Source organism: Salmo trutta, chromosome 3 (assembly GCF_901001165.1).
Source record: "Salmo trutta chromosome 3, fSalTru1.1, whole genome shotgun sequence".
NCBI classification, from domain to species: Eukaryota; Metazoa; Chordata; class Actinopteri; order Salmoniformes; family Salmonidae; genus Salmo; species Salmo trutta.
Window position 1 is genome coordinate 68,150,279 of NC_042959.1, and position 15,689 is coordinate 68,165,967.

General features: G+C 42.9%; 1 protein-coding gene across 3 annotated transcripts; it reads left to right on the top strand.

Annotated features, from left to right (window-relative positions):
* The first annotated feature begins 230 nt into the window (after positions 1-230).
* LOC115185415 (cleft lip and palate transmembrane protein 1-like protein) lies at positions 231-6,137 on the top strand. 3 transcript variants are annotated; one of them, XM_029745756.1, is made up of 17 exons: positions 231-595; positions 789-880; positions 1,099-1,279; positions 1,405-1,544; positions 1,704-1,803; positions 1,922-2,039; positions 2,146-2,240; positions 2,335-2,419; positions 2,820-2,923; positions 3,074-3,139; positions 3,342-3,392; positions 3,489-3,571; positions 3,675-3,709; positions 4,257-4,312; positions 4,417-4,461; positions 4,723-4,838; positions 5,127-6,137. In XM_029745756.1, exons 1-17 carry the CDS (start codon positions 392-394, stop codon positions 5,203-5,205), a joined length of 1,650 nt encoding a protein of 549 aa, XP_029601616.1. In that variant the 5' UTR covers positions 231-391; the 3' UTR covers positions 5,206-6,137. The 3 variants fall into 3 exon arrangements, with proteins under 3 accessions (XP_029601616.1, XP_029601617.1, XP_029601618.1); XM_029745757.1 differs by having other exon boundaries at positions 1,725-1,803; XM_029745758.1 differs by lacking the exon at positions 4,723-4,838.
* The last annotated feature ends 9,552 nt before the right edge of the window (positions 6,138-15,689 follow it).

A 15,689-nucleotide genomic window follows, 5' to 3' on the forward strand; every position in this document is an offset into this window, starting at 1 on the left:
AAGAAAACTTTACTTGAGACTTCCGTATATGTTCGGGAAGAAACAAAACACCCTAAATATTTTCCAATTTACCCACGAAATGTAATTTCCCTATGCTGAAAAGATACATTACATTGAGGGTTGTATTTTCACATTGTGGTTACCACTGTGGCACCCAATCGTCACCCTGTATTTCACCTGACGCGGAACGGGGAGGCGTTATCCGCGTCAACACCACCACCACCGGCGTCTTCGCGTGCTGCCTGGATACAGTTCTGGCTTACAAGATGCCGAGCGGCGTGATGCGCCTGATTTGACAAATTGTATATTTTGTGGTCCTATACTCCTAGCTTTAGCTGTCAATGTCCACCATTCGTTTTGGTCGTTTTTTATTTTTACATTTCATACCAGTATGTTCCCTTCGTGCTATTCAAAGCCGACGAGTTCAAATGACCTATTCAAAAGGACTTATCTGACAAAGATGTTACTAGGAGTGTTCGTCGTGTATATGTCACACACCTGCTGGGTGATTTATGGCTTTGTATACACCAAGCCTTGTGAGAGAGGTAAAGGAGACTGCATTTTTTCCTACCTTGCAGAAAGACCCCGTCTCCAGGTAAATAGTGGCCTTGATCTTACACATACTGCAGTGAAACCCTAGATTTAGGGTAGGTTTTTAGTACAATTAATCATCTTTAGCTATTGTATTTGGTCAGAGAATTAGTGACCATGGTGCACAAGAAGTGTCTTTCAGAGCCCATAAAGATAAATTGAATTGAATCATTGCGAAGTCTCATTTATTTTCACAGCTCAGCATTTTCTCCAGTTTGAGGCCTGACCACAGTGAACTCAACCTCATCATCAAGATAGACGACTTTGACATACATTCTAAATTTGAAAGGTAGGCCGAAGTCCCATTTAAATCTGCAGTCATGTGGTGTAAAAATAGCATGTCACTTTTAGTCGAGTGTAAAGATAAGGTTATGGGCTGCATCCCAAATGGCACTGTATTCCCTATAGTCCCTGGTCTAAAGTAGTGCACTATATAGACACTATGGTGTCATTTGGGACAGAAGCCTATATCTCTCACCTGTCACCATTGCTTTTCTTGATTTAAAGGGTGGTGAATGTATCCCTGCCGTTGGCAACACGTAACAACGGTACTCTGCACACATTGGTTTATGTACACAAGTTTGGAGTGTCTCCCTTGCAGGATAACCGGCAGGTCCATCATGTTGCCCAGCTCAGCACCTACATGATGTCCAGAGGAAATCTCAGCTCTGCTAAAGAGGTCCTCAAAGTAAGACAACTAAACAATTCCTCTGTTTCATTCTGGACTGGTAAAAGATCATCTTTAACTCCTCTGTTTGGTTGACCCATTTGATCATCTCTTTCATGGCTTCTCCTGGTCTTGCGTTTTCTCAGAAACATGCTGCCACTGCTCCTCGAGAAGTAGACAGACCCATCTCTCACTGGAGGTCCCGTCTAACCCTAAACATGATGTCAGAGGACTTCACCTTCAACAGAGGGACCTTGCCAAGTGATGTCCGGCGCTACATGAGAGTGTAAGTCTCATATAAAAATGTTGAATTGTGTGAGTGGGTTTATTTTGGGAGTGGGTGTGCGCTATAAGGCCTAAAAAACACTTATATAGCACAGTATCACTCACATTATGCAGAGCTAGCTACAGAGATGGTGAGAAATATTGATGTTTTGTATTTCAGATATTTTGTCTCGTGTTTTAGATTTCAGGATGAAAACAGGATGGTATATCTCCCACTTTTACACATTGATGAACTCAGCGTCAGGGTAAAGGACATGATGGTGAGATGTTACTCTTCATGTAAATTATATTACAGTTATAAATACTAATCAAGAACATTAAAACATACCTCACAAAGAGGGCTATGAGGATACTTGTTTTTACAACATGTGTTTGTAGGAGATTAACGGCTCCACAACCAAACTACCTCTTACAATATCCTACGAAGGCCTATCGCTGAGGCAATTCCGTCTCTGGATCCACATGCAGGATGTAATGTTTTCACTGAAACGTTTTGGTTAGTTTATTACTTTAGTCCTAAACTTTAGCCCTCCTTTTAAACTACTGAGAACATACGTTTGTCAACTTCTTGTAAAATAACTTTTTTGCTTCATTTATTACAGGGTTCACTGAGGTGAATATAGATGAAATCAAAGGTGTTCTTGTGGACAACAACTTGTACCTGTTAGCATTGACTACCCTGGTGACTGCATTCCATGTAAGTGATTTTCTATTAGAATTCATTAATTATATCACAAAGATAATTTCAAATCATGTCAGCCATCTACAGTTTTCTTTGTCTAATGTTTCAGTTCATATTTGAATTCCTGGCCTTTAAAAATGACATAAGCTTTTGGAGGAAGAAGAAAAACATGGTGGGCATGTCTCGCAAAACAGGTACGAATGAGGGAGGAGTAAAATACATCTTTATAATAATACATTTCATGTTCTTATTTATGCATCCAAGTTTTCATGCCAATTTCCTAACTGAGTTAGGGAAGATGAGGTGTCAGGCTTGAAATGCATTCCAAATGGCACCCTATTCCCTCTATAGTGCACTACTTTTGACCATGGTAGTGCACTACATAGGGAATAGGGTACCATTTGGGACAGATATATGGTGTTTGTGCAGATTTGGGTATCATTACTACAGATAGTTATCCAAGGCAGGCCTCTGGATAATCCCACCATCTGCCCACAAACACTACCTCCAGCAGCACACAAATCTACTGATCTACTCCCATCTACCTCAGCACTAACCCAGCTCTATCTGTTTCTCTATGCTGTTCTGTTCCAGTGCTGTGGAGATGCTTTAGCACCATAGTGATTCTCCTGAAAATGCTGGAGGAACGAAGCAGCTTGCTAGGTCTTATTCCTGTTGGAATAGGAACCACAATTGAGGTATCTGCCATGAATCAGCAGTTTGGAAAGGATTTAGAATATCAATACAAATAATCAATGCTTTTTTCCAACCATAGCTGCGGATGGCAGAAGGTTCAGTGTTACCATACCAGATCTCATGAATTCCTTCTTCTCCCTCTATACCTGTAGGTATGGAAGGTCAAAAAGGTTTCCAAAATACAGCTACAGTGGAGAACCTCTAGGTCCATAGTTCATGTAAGTATTAAAAAATGTGTATATATATTGTTTATTCCTAGTGGTTTATTCATGTTGTGTGCATGGAGGGCCAATGAGTATATTGATTTTAATTAAGAATCTGTTATTGAAAAAACTGATTGAAAAAAAAAAGTTTATTTTAGCGTTAAAAACCAACAGTAGTATAAATTCAGGATTATTCCTTGAAACTGGTTGTCTTCAGGTTGGTAAATTTGATGAATCAGAGAGAAAGACTATACAACATGACACACAGGTAAGTGCTGAATTAGTGGTATGTTTGGTTCCTCTTAACACTAATACCATAAATCAAGCAGACAAGTATTTTCTAATGCAGTTCTCCATTTTCTAGGCAATGAAATGCCTGTCTTATTTAGTGTACCCTCTGTCTATTAGTGGAGCCATCTTCTCTCTGGTGTACCTGAGGTATAAAAAGTAAGACAAGTCTGGAGTTTAATTGTATTTAAAATATAAATAAATAGGTTTGATGAGGACATTGATCATCAACGTATCTAATATTCAGATTTTATTTTGACAGCTACTATTCATGGTTAATCAACAGCCTTGTCAGTGGTAAGTTTACACATACTCTATCAAGCCTCCTTTGGGGTTATTTCTTGAATATAATATCAATTAATCCATCAAATACAATATTATATACAGATCTTTAACACTAGCCTGGTCAAGCAGACTGAACGCTGCACTCACTATTTGTTGTACTGTGAAGTGAAACAGAATGTGACCTACCGAGAGATCAGGCTGGTTTCACAAGGCTACTTTTTCATGGCCAATATGTATTTTTTTTTATTAGCAACTACAGATGTAGGATCTTAATTTGATCACTTTTGTTGCATAGAATTTTCCTGCACTGCCAAATGCAGATAAGCTTTGTGATTTACTGAAAACCCACACTAACACACTAACGTTATTGCACTTTACATATAGCCTACTTTTGGCCAGCTAATAGCTTAACCACCAGTCAAGCAACATGGACTAAATGTTCAAATCATGTTGCCGAAAAATTATTTTGCTTTGACAATAAAGGTCAAATTAAGATCCTACATTTTGTATTAGTGGGTAATATCAATAATTCCAACTGAAACTGGGCTTCCCCCTGCAGGGATTTATGCTTTTGGATTCCTCTCTATGGCTCCTCAGCTGTTCATTAACTTCAAGGTTTGTCCTACTTTGTCCTAATTTAGAGCATAATGGGCCCTGAGTAAAATGTTCTATTTTGACACAAATCTTCACTTTCTTTTCTTCTTCTTGTTCTTCTTCAGTTGAAGTCCGTGGGCCATTTGCAATGGAACGTATTGATGTATAAAGTGAGTAGCAACAGTAACTGTTTTATAGTATAATTCATTGTTGTTGGAGCGATAAGCAGTTGCTTAACTAAAGTCCATCTAAAGTGTCATCAAGCTGTCTGTTCTTCTTCACGTTGACACTGTATATGCATCCCAAATGGCCCTCTATTCCATAGTGCATCCTATGGGCCCTGGTCAAAAGTAGTGCACTATGTTGGGTATAGGGTTTCATTGGGGGTGCATTCAGAGTTAGAATTAAGCACTCTTGTGCCTTCTCTTTAGGCAGTCAATACATTCGTCAACGATGCCTTCACCTGTGTCTTCAGCACACACCCATCCCACCAGCTGGGCTGCTTCAGGGATGAGATTCTGTTTCTCCTCTACCTTTACCAGAGGAGGTGGGTGGGACATAGTTCAGCTGTCAGTGACCCTGAAATACTCTAGACTACGTCCCAAATTGCACCCTATTCCCATATGGCTCTGGTCAAAAGTAGTGCACTTTAGAGAATAGGGTACCATTTGGGATATAGCCCTATAGTCACTCGTTATTAGATGATTTAACTGTTCATCATTCTGAGCCCTCCTGTGATCTATTGACCTGGATGATCAGGGGTTTGGTTTCTGACAGTTAACCAAACATGTGATCTCATTCATTTACTTCTCTATCTGCCCCCCACCCCCTGTAGGCTTTACTCTACGAACAAGACCAGATGTCGTGAGTATGGATCATGCCACCACAACCACAGGAAACTCAAAGCCCAATGATGACTGAGGTCATCACCAGAAAACATGGTTGAATGAAGGAAACATACCTGCACATGGTGGGGTTGTAAACAGCATGGGAGGCTCTCTGAGGGTGCATCAGGGTTTATTAGAAGCCTTTAGTAAAGTTCACAATTCATTTTGTAAGTAGAGAATACAGTTTATTTTTAGTCAACCCTGTGTTGTTCATCATTAACCACTGATATTTCCATGTGTTAGAAGTTTGACCAACCCGTATATAGCCAGTATGTAGCCTACAGAAGCATGAACCTTTTTTTAGTGATACATATTGACTACTGCATTGTTAGGTTTGAGGCTTGCAAGAAAGGCATTTCACTGTACTTGTGGACATGACATTAACACTTGAAAAAGGAGGCTGCCCCTCGCCCTGCCTGCACTGCTCCATGTTACCAGATATAACCAGGATGTAGCCTACTGAAGCATAAAGCTGCCCACTCTGCCTGCACTGCTCCATATTGTCCACAAGAATGCAGTGTTGTCAGCTCCTTGCTCTACTGTTTTCTGCTTGTTCTTTCAGTCCTCTACTTCCTGTTTGAGAAAAGTACATGTATAGATGGATGCTAAAGGGGGGGAATGAGAAACATGTACAAAAGATGGAGTAACGTGAAGTACAGTGAACTCCTGATAAATTCAATGGCTTTGGACAGTCATATGTGAGAGCTAACCGGAACATGCCCATAACCTGTATCTATCCAGGCTGTATTTGAAATGGGACGATTGAGCTACAATGCACTAATGAAGTTTTTTGCACTTATACAATGCGCACTTATCAGGAATCAACTGTACTTTTAAATAATGAAGATACTGTAAGGTCTTTAAAAATTAAGTAGGAAGCGTAGCCTGAAATTTTTACTAGGGTTTATGGAATGCCTTTCCTCTTTGATTAAATTATTACAATTAAATGATTTATGTGTTTCTCTGTTGCATTGTCATGACTAATGAAAAGCATTAGCTGGTGTACACACAAAGACAATTATTTAGTGTAGAGGTGCTGACCAACAGCGAAAACACTGTAAGCTATAAAAACACAGAGTTGCACAGTCCATACTAATACAGTCCCAGTAATCTACTGGGTAAAACACTAATGCCATGAATGATTGAACCAGGTTTTGTAGACAAACAGTGCAATTAGTGCAACCAATGACAATAGTGAGGGGTATGTCATAATTATTAGGTCGATTAGAATTAATTGAGTGAAACTGTTAAGACAATAGTTTACAGCATATGGAATATATTACGCTATTGTTATCATATGGAAACATAACTATATATTGTACATAATATTAGCATCAACATACAGCTGAGTGTAAGACTGTGTCATCTGCATATAAATGGATGAGAGAGCTTCCTACTGCCTGAGCTATTTTGTTGATGTAAATTGAGAAGAGTGTGAGGCCTAGGATTGAGCCTTGGGGTACTCCCTTGGTGACAGGCAGTGGCTGAGACAGCAGATTTTTAGACTTTATACACTGCACTCTTTGAGAGAGGTAGTTAGCAAACCAGCCCAAAGACCCCTCAGAGACACCAATACTCCTTAGCCGGCCCACAAGAATGGAATGGTCTACCGTATCAAAAGCTTTGGTCAAGTCAATAAAAATAACAGCTCAATATTGCTTAGAATCAAGGGCAATGGTGACATCATTCAGTACCTTTAAGGTTGCAGTGACGCATGCATATCCTGAGCGGAAACCAGATTGCATACCCGAGAGAATACTATAGACATCAAGAAAACCAGTCAATTGATTATTGACAAGTTTTTCCAAAACTTTTGATATACAGGGCAAAATAGAAATAGGCCTATAACAGTTAGGATCAGCTTGATCTCCCCCTTTAAATAAAGGATGAACCGTAGCTGCCTTCCAAGAAATGGGGACCTCCAAAGGAAAGACAGGTTAAAAGGTTTGAGATAGGCTTGGTGATGGTAGGGGCAGCAACCTTAAAGAAGAAAGGGTCTAAACCATCTGACCCAGATGTTTTTTGGGGGACAAGTTTAAGGAGCTCCTTTAACACCTCGGACTCAGTGACTGCCTGCAGGGAGAAACTTTGTTGCGGGGCAGGGGAAAAAGAGGGAGAAGCATCGGGGATAGTCGCATTAGAAGGGGTGGGAACTGAGGAAATGTTGGACAGGCAAGGAGGCATGGCTGAGTCAAATAGGAATCCTGACTTAATAAAGTGGTGATTAAAGAGCTTAGCCATGTGCTTCTTGTCAGTAACAACCACATCATTAGCATTAAGGGACATGGGCAGCTGTGAGGAGGAGGGTTTATTCTCCAGGTCTTTAACCATTTTCCAGAACTTCTTGGGGTTAGACCCACTGAGAGAAAACTGCTCCTTAAAGTAACTAACTTTGGCCTTCTGGTAGCCTGAGTGCACTTATTTCTAATTTGACTGAACGATAGCCAGTCAGCCTGAGTATGCGTGTGCCGAGCCTTTCGCCAAATGCAATTCTTGAGGTGGAGTAACTTTGCAAGATCAGAGTCTAACCAGGGGCTGAACCTGTTTTAATTCTCATTTTCTTTATGGGGGCGTGTTTGTTAACAAGATCACTGAAAATATAAAAAAAGAAGGTCCAAGTGTCTTCGACAGAGGGGATCAAGCTGATTCTATACCAGGTATTGTTACATGTAAAATTTTGGTTCAACCATAATGCATAATAAGCATCATCAACGGGGGGGGGGGGGGATCGTATTGGGTGTACGCTGATAAGCTGTAGAAAGAATATATTCATTTATAAGCCTTCATAAAGAAGAGAGAAGAAAAGAAAAAAGAAGAGAGAAGAATTGTTCAGAAGAAGGGACTGAGATCAGAATCAATATTCAGACCACTAGGTGTCAATGTTTTTAGATAGGATATCCAGTAGGCCTCCCTCTGTAGTAGTAGGATCTCCATGTTATCTCTTCTCCTTGGTAGAGCAACATGGTCAATGCCTGTGTATTTGAGGAGATAGGATGGTTAGCTTCAATAAAGTGAGCTCCTACTGGATAGTCAGTGTTCTTGCACCTGATTGAGCTGCGTTGTTCAGCTATGCTTTGTTTTAATTGTCTTTTCATTTGTCCTACGTAAGTTTTCACACATTAACAGCTGATGAGATAGATTACTCACTTGGTCTTGCATGAGATGATGCCCCTAACAGGGATCTTTTCGACCTGTATATGGGTGTCTGAAAAATGATGTTTTTGTAGTGCTATTGCACTGTGCGCATGAGCCACATTTGTAGTTCTCATTTGGAATGGGTGTCAAGAGTGTCTGAGTGGGCTCAGTGGGCAGGTCAGATCTCACCAAGCCATCTCTAATATTGCAACCACGCTTAGACCACCAGTGGGGGCTCCTTGAAGAGGTGTGCACATTTTTGGTCTGATTACAGAATATGCCAGTGCATTTTCAGGATTGCTTTCATTTTCTCCACACCCTTGGTTTACTTAGTGCAAAATACTGTTGCGTTGTTTTTCTTCTATGTTTCAGTTTTTTGCAATGCCTCTCTTGGTTTTCATTCACAGCAGCATCAAGAGTTTTTTCTTTATAGCCTCTCATTTTGAATTTATCTGTAATTTTCTTAACATTGCTGACAAAATCTGACTAGTGGCCACAGATTGGTTTAACTCTGCCTAACTGGCTATATGGTAGACCCTTCTTGAGGGGAAGGGGATGCATACTATCCGCACATAGCAGGTTATTGCGGTCTGTGGGCTTTGTGTTTACCGTGCCCCTTCACTTCTTCAAAATGTTGTTAGGTTACAGCTTCGTTCTAAAATTGATGAAATTGTTATTTTTGCTCATCAATTTACACACAATACCACATAATGATAAAGCAAAAATAGGTTTTTAATACATTTTTGCTGAAAAAAAATGAAATATCACATTTACACAAGTATTCAGACCGTTTACTCAGTACTTTGTTGAAGCCCCTTTGGCAGCGATTACAGCCTCAAGTCTTCTTGGGTATGAAGCTACAAGCTTGGCACACCTGTATTTGGGGAGTTTCTCCCATTCTTCTCTGCAGATCCTCAAGCTCTGTCAGGTTGGATGGGGAGCATTGCTGCACAGCTATTATAAGTCCGGGCTCTGGCTGGGCCACTCAAGGACATTCAGAGACTTGTCCCAAAGCCACTCCTGCGTTGTCTTGGCTGTGTGCTTAGGGTCTGAGGTCCTAAGCGCTCTGGAGTAGGATTTCATCAAGGATCTCGCTGTAATTTGCTACGTTAATCTTTGCCTCGATCCTGGCTAGTCTCCCAGTCCCTGCCGCTGAAAAATATCCTCACAGCATGATGCTGCAACCACCATGCTTCACCAAAGGGATGGTGCCAGGTTTCCTCCAGATGTGACGCTTGGCATCAGGCCAAAGAGTTCAATCTTGTATTCATCAGACCAGAGAAACTTGTTTCTCATGGTCTGAAAGTCCTTTAGGTACCTTTTGGCAAACTCCAAGCGGGCTATCGTGTGCCTTTTCCTGAGGAGTGGCTTCCGTCTGGTCACTCTACCATAAAGGCCTGATTGGTGGAGTGCTGCAGAGATGCTTGTCCTTCTGCAAGGTTATCCCATCTCCACAGAGGTACTCTAGAGCTCTGTCAGAGTGACCATTGGGTTCTTGGTCACCTCCCTGACCAAGGCCCTTTTCCCCTGATTGCTCAGTTTGGCTGGGTGGCCAGCTCTAGCAAGAGTCTTGGGGGTTCCAAACTTCTTCCATTTAAGAATGATGGAGGCCACTGTGTTCTTGGGGACCTTCAATGCTGCAGAAATGTTTCGGTACCCTTCCCCAGATCTGTGCCTTGATACAATCCTGTCTCGGAGATCTATGGACAATTCCTTCAACCTCATGGCTTGGTTTTTTCTCTGACATGCACTGTCAACTGTGGGACCGTATATAGTCAGGTGTGTGCCTTTCCAAATCATGTCCAATCAATTGAATTTACCACAGGTGGACTCCAATCAATGGAAACAGGATGCACCTGAGCTCAATTTCAAGTCTCATAGCAAAAGGTCTGAATACTTATATAAATAAAGTATTACTGTTTTTAATTTTTAATACATTTTTGTCATCATGGGATGTTGTGTGTAGATTGCTGAGGACATTTTTTTATTTAATCCATTTTAGAATAAGGCTGAAATGTAACAAAATGTGGAAAAAGTCAAGGGGTCTGAATACTTTCCGAAGGCAGTGCCTTTTGTTACTTTACAGCCTTATTCTAAAATAGATTAAATACATTTTTCTCCTTACAACATTATTTAATAATAATAATAATACATAAGCCATGAAGTGCTTTGAAAGACTGGTCATGACTCACATCAACACCATCATCCCGGAAACACTTCCCTTTCCCACCTGGACAAAAGGAACACCTATGTGAGAATGCTATTCCTTGACTACAGCTCAGCGTTCAACACCATTGTGCCCACAAAGCTCATCACCAAGCTAAGGACCCTGGGACCAAACACCTCCCTCTGCAACTGGATCCTGGACTTCCTGACGGGCCACCCCCAGGTGGTAAGGGTAGGTAACAACACATCTGCCTCGCTGATCCTCAACACGGAGGCCCCTTAGGGGTGCGTGCTCAGCACCCTCCTGTACTCCCTTTTCCCCCACGACTGCGTGGCCAGGCACGACTCCAACACCCTCAATAAGTTTGCTGACGACACAGTGATAGGCTTGGTCACCGACAACAATGAGACAGCTATAGTGAGGAGGTCAGAGACCTGGCAGTGTGGTGCCAGGACAACAACCTCTCCTTCAACGTGAGCAAGACAGAGGAGCTTATCGTGGACTACAGGAAAAGGAGGGCCTTACACTCCCCCTTTCACATTGACAGGGCTGTAGTGGAGTGGGTTGTGAGTTTCAAGTTCCGTGGTGTCCACATCACCAACAAACTATCATGGTCCAAACACACCAAGACTGTCGTGAAGAGGGCACGACAACGCCTTTCCTCCTCAGGAGACTGAAAAGATTTGGCATGGGTCCTCAGATCCTCAAAAAGTTCTACAGCTGCAACATCGAGAGTATAATGACCCGCTGCATCAGCGCTTGATATGGCAACTGTTTGGCATCCAACCGTAAGGTGCTACAGAGGGTAGTGCATATGGCCGAGTACATCACTGGGGCCAAGCTTCCTGCCATCCAGGACATATATACTAGGTAATTGTCAAAGACTCCAGTCACCCAAGTCATAGACTGTTCTCTCTGCTACTGCACGGCAAGCGGTACAGGAGCGCCAAGTCTTTACCCCTACAGTGAGGGAAAACAGTATTTGATCCCCTGCTGATTTTGTACGTTTGCTCACTGACAAAGAAATGATCAGTCTATAATTGTAATGGTAGGTTTATTTCAACAGTGAGAGACAGAATAACAACAACAAAAAATCCAGAAAAACGCATGTCAAAAATGTTATAAATTGATTTGCATTTTAATGAGGGAAATAAGTATTTGACCCCCTCTCAATCAGAAAGATTTCTGGCTCCCAGGTGTCTAATACAGGTAACGAGCTGAGATTAGGAGCACACTCTTAAAGGGAGTGCTCCTAATCTCAGTTTGTTACCTGTATAAAAGATACCTGTCCACAGAAGCAATCAATCAATCAGATTCCAAACTCTCCACCATGGCCAAGACCAAAGAGCTCTCCGAGGATGTCAGGGACAAGATTGTAGACCAACACAAGGCTGGAATGGGCTACAAGACCATCGCCAAGCAGCTTGGTGAGAAGGTGACAACAGTTGGTGCGATTATTCGCAAATGGAAGAAACACAAAAGAACTGTCAATCTCCCTCGGCCTGGGGCTCCATGCAAGATCTCACCTCGTGGAGTTGCAATGATCATGAGAAAGGTGATGAATCAGCCCAGAACTACACGGGAGGATCTTGTCAATGATCTCAAGGCAGCTGGGACCATAGTCACCAAGAAAACAATTGGTAACACACTACTCCGTGAAGGACTGAAATCCTGCAGAGCCCGCAAGGTCCCCCTGCTCAAGAAAGCACATATACATGCCCGTCTGAAGTTTGCCAATGAATATCTGAATGATTCAGAGGACAACTGGGTGAAAGTGTTGTGGTCAGATGAGACCAAAATGAAGCTTTTTGGCATCAACTCAACTCGCCGTGTTTGGAGGAGGAGGAATGCTGCCTATGACCCCAAGAGCACCATCCCCAACATCAAACATGGAGGTGGAAACATTATGCTTTGGGGGTGTTTTTCTGCTAAGGGGACAGGACAACTTCACCGCATCAAAGGGACGATGGATGGGGCCATGTACCGTCAAATCTCGGGTGAGAACCTCCTTCCCTCAGCCAGGGCATTGAAAATGGGTCGTGGATGGGTATTCCAGCATGACAATGACCCAAAACACACGGCCAAGGCAACAAAGGAGTGGCTCAAGAAGAAGCACATTAAGGTCCTTGGGTGTCCTTGCCAGTCTCCAGACCTTAATCCCATAGAAAATCTGTGGAGGGAGCTGAAGGTTCGAGTTGCCAAACGTCAGCCTCGAAACCTTAATGACTTGGAGAAGATCTGCAAAGAGGAGTGGGACAAAATCCCTCCTGAGATAGGTGTAAACCTGGTGGCGAACTACAACAAACGTCTGACCTCTGTGATTGCCAACAAGGGTTTTTCCACCAAGTACTAAGTCATGTTTTGCAGAGGGGTCAAATATGTATTTCCCTCATTAAAATGCAAATCAATTTATAACATTTTTGACATGTGTTTTTTTGTTGTTATTCTGTCTCTCACTGTTCAAATAAACCTACCATTAAAATTATAGACTGATCATTTCTTTGTCAGTGGGCAAATGTACAAAATCAGCAGGGGAATTAAATACTTTTTTCCCTCACTGTATGTCTGTGTCTAGTTAAACTCCATCATCCTCAGTAAAGTTGTTTAACCACCACCACCATATGTCTGTGTCTAGTTAAACCCCATCATCCTCAGTAAAGTTGTTTAACCACCACCACCATATGTCTGTGTCTAGTTAAACCCCATCATCCTCAGTAAAGTTGTTTAACCACCACCACCATATGTCTGTGTCTAGTTAAACCTCATCATCCTCAGTAAAGTTGTTTAACCACCACCACCATATGTCTGTGTCTAGTTAAACCCCATCATCCTCAGTAAAGTTGTTTAACCACCACCACCATATGTCTGTGTCTAGTTAAACCCCATCATCCTCAGTAAAGTTGTTTAACCACCACCACCACCATATGTCTGTGTCTAGTTAAACCCCATCATCCTCAGTAAAGTTGTTTAACCACCACCACCATATGTCTGTGTCTAGTTAAACCCCATCATCCTCAGTAAAGTTGTTTAACCACCACCACCATATGTCTGTGTCTAGTTAAACCCCATCATCCTCAGTAAAGTTGTTTAACCACCACCACCATATGTCTGTGTCTAGTTAAACCCCATCATCCTCAGTAAAGTTGTTTAACCACCACCACCATATGTCTGTGTCGGTGATTTCAATTCTGAGTCACTAAGACATGGGATGCCCAACTTCTACCAACACGTCTCCTTCGCCGCTATGGTCGATAAAGGGGGGACGAGGCCCTCCCTCGTCTCCCCTTCAGCAAATCAGATCAAGACTCTATATTCCTGCTTCCTGTTTACAAACAGAAGCTCTAACCGGAAGTACCCATTTCGCTATGCTCCATAGTGAAATGGTCCACCAAAGCAGAAGCTCTGCTGCAGCACTGCTTTGATAGAGCTGACTGGAATACATTCAGGGACTCCACCAATAGCATCTCTGAGCTAACCACTTCCGTCACCGGCTTCATAAGAAAATGCATCGACGACGTTGTCCCCACAGTGAAGGTTCGCTGCTTCCCCAATCAAAAGCCCTGGATTAACACAGAGGTATCCACTAAACTAAAGGACAGAGTTACCACTTACAAGACTATCCCAGTTAACCCCAAGGCTACAGCTGAGGACAGGAACAAGTACGAGAAGTCCCGCTTCGACCTCTGCAGAGCCATCATACAGTCAAAAGGACAATATATGACAATATATGAACAAGGTGGAATCCTATTATACGTTTTTTAATCTGGTCAAAAGTAGCAAGGCTGCGTGGCTGGATGATATTCCAGGGCATGTTCTCAAAGCATGCGCAGACAAGCTGCCAGGAATCTTCACATTCATCTTCAACCTCTTCTTGCCCCATCATTCCTGTTTCTAAGAACTCTAAGGCTATGTGCCACAATGACTACTGCCCTGTAGCATTCACATCTGTAATCATGAAGTGCTTTGAAAGGCTGGTTATGGCACACATCAACCCCATCATCCCAAACACCCTAGACCCACTCCAATTTGCATACCGCCACAACAGAACTACAGACGATGCAATCTCAATTGCACTCCACACTGCACTCTCCCACCTGGGCAAGAGGAATACTTATGTGAGAATGCTGTTCATTGACTACAGCTCAGCGTTCAACACCATAGTCCCCTCCAAGCTCATAACCAAGCTTGGGACCCTGGGACTGAACACCTCCCTCTGCAAATGGATCCTGGACTTCCTAATGGGCCAACCCCAGGTGGTGAGAGTAGACAACAACACCTCCGCCATGCTGACCCTCAACACAGGGGCCCCTCGGGGGTGTGTGATTAGCCCTCTCCTGTACTCCGTTTACCCACAACTGTGTGGCCACGCACAACTCCATGACACAACGGTGGTAGGCCCGATCACCAATGGCAATGAGACAGCCCACATGGAGGAGGTCAGAGAACTCGCAGTGTGATGCAAGGACAACAACCATTCCCTCAACATCAGCAAGACCAAGGAGCTGATTATGAACTGCAGGAAACAGGGGGAGGGTGCACACCCCCCATCTACATCGACAGGGACGCAGCCAAGCGGGTCAAGAGCTTCAAATTCCTCTGTGTCCACATCACTGAGGACTTAACATGGACCTCTCACACCAGAACAGCCTTGAAGAAGGCATGGCAGTGCCTCTTTAAATAGTTTGGCCTCGTCTCCAAGGAATGCTCCTCTGAGCCAGATGTTGATGACAGGTTACCCTATGCTGGGCAGCTGGTATCGAACTTTCATAAACTACATCACCCTCGATCGGAAGGCCCTACAGAGGGTGCTGCGGACGGCCCAGTGCGTCACCAGGGGTGAGCTCCCAGTCATCCCGGACGTACATGCCAGGTGGTGTCAGCCGACGAGAGCATACAGGTCGCAGTGGTGGGTGGTATATGGGGCTTTGGTGACAAACCAGAGGGCACTGTGATAGACTGCATCCAGTTTGCTGAGTAGAGTGTTGGAGGCTATTTTGTAAATGACATCGTTGAAGTCGAGGATCGGTAGGATAGTCAGTTTTACGAGGGTATGTTTGGCAGCGTGAGTGAAGGAGGCTTTGTTGCAAAATAGAAAGTCGATTCTAGATTTAATTTTGGATTGGAGATGTTTAATGTGAGTCTGGAAGGAGAGTTTACAGTCTAGCCAGACACCTAGGTATTTGTAGTTGTCCACATATTCTAAGTCAGA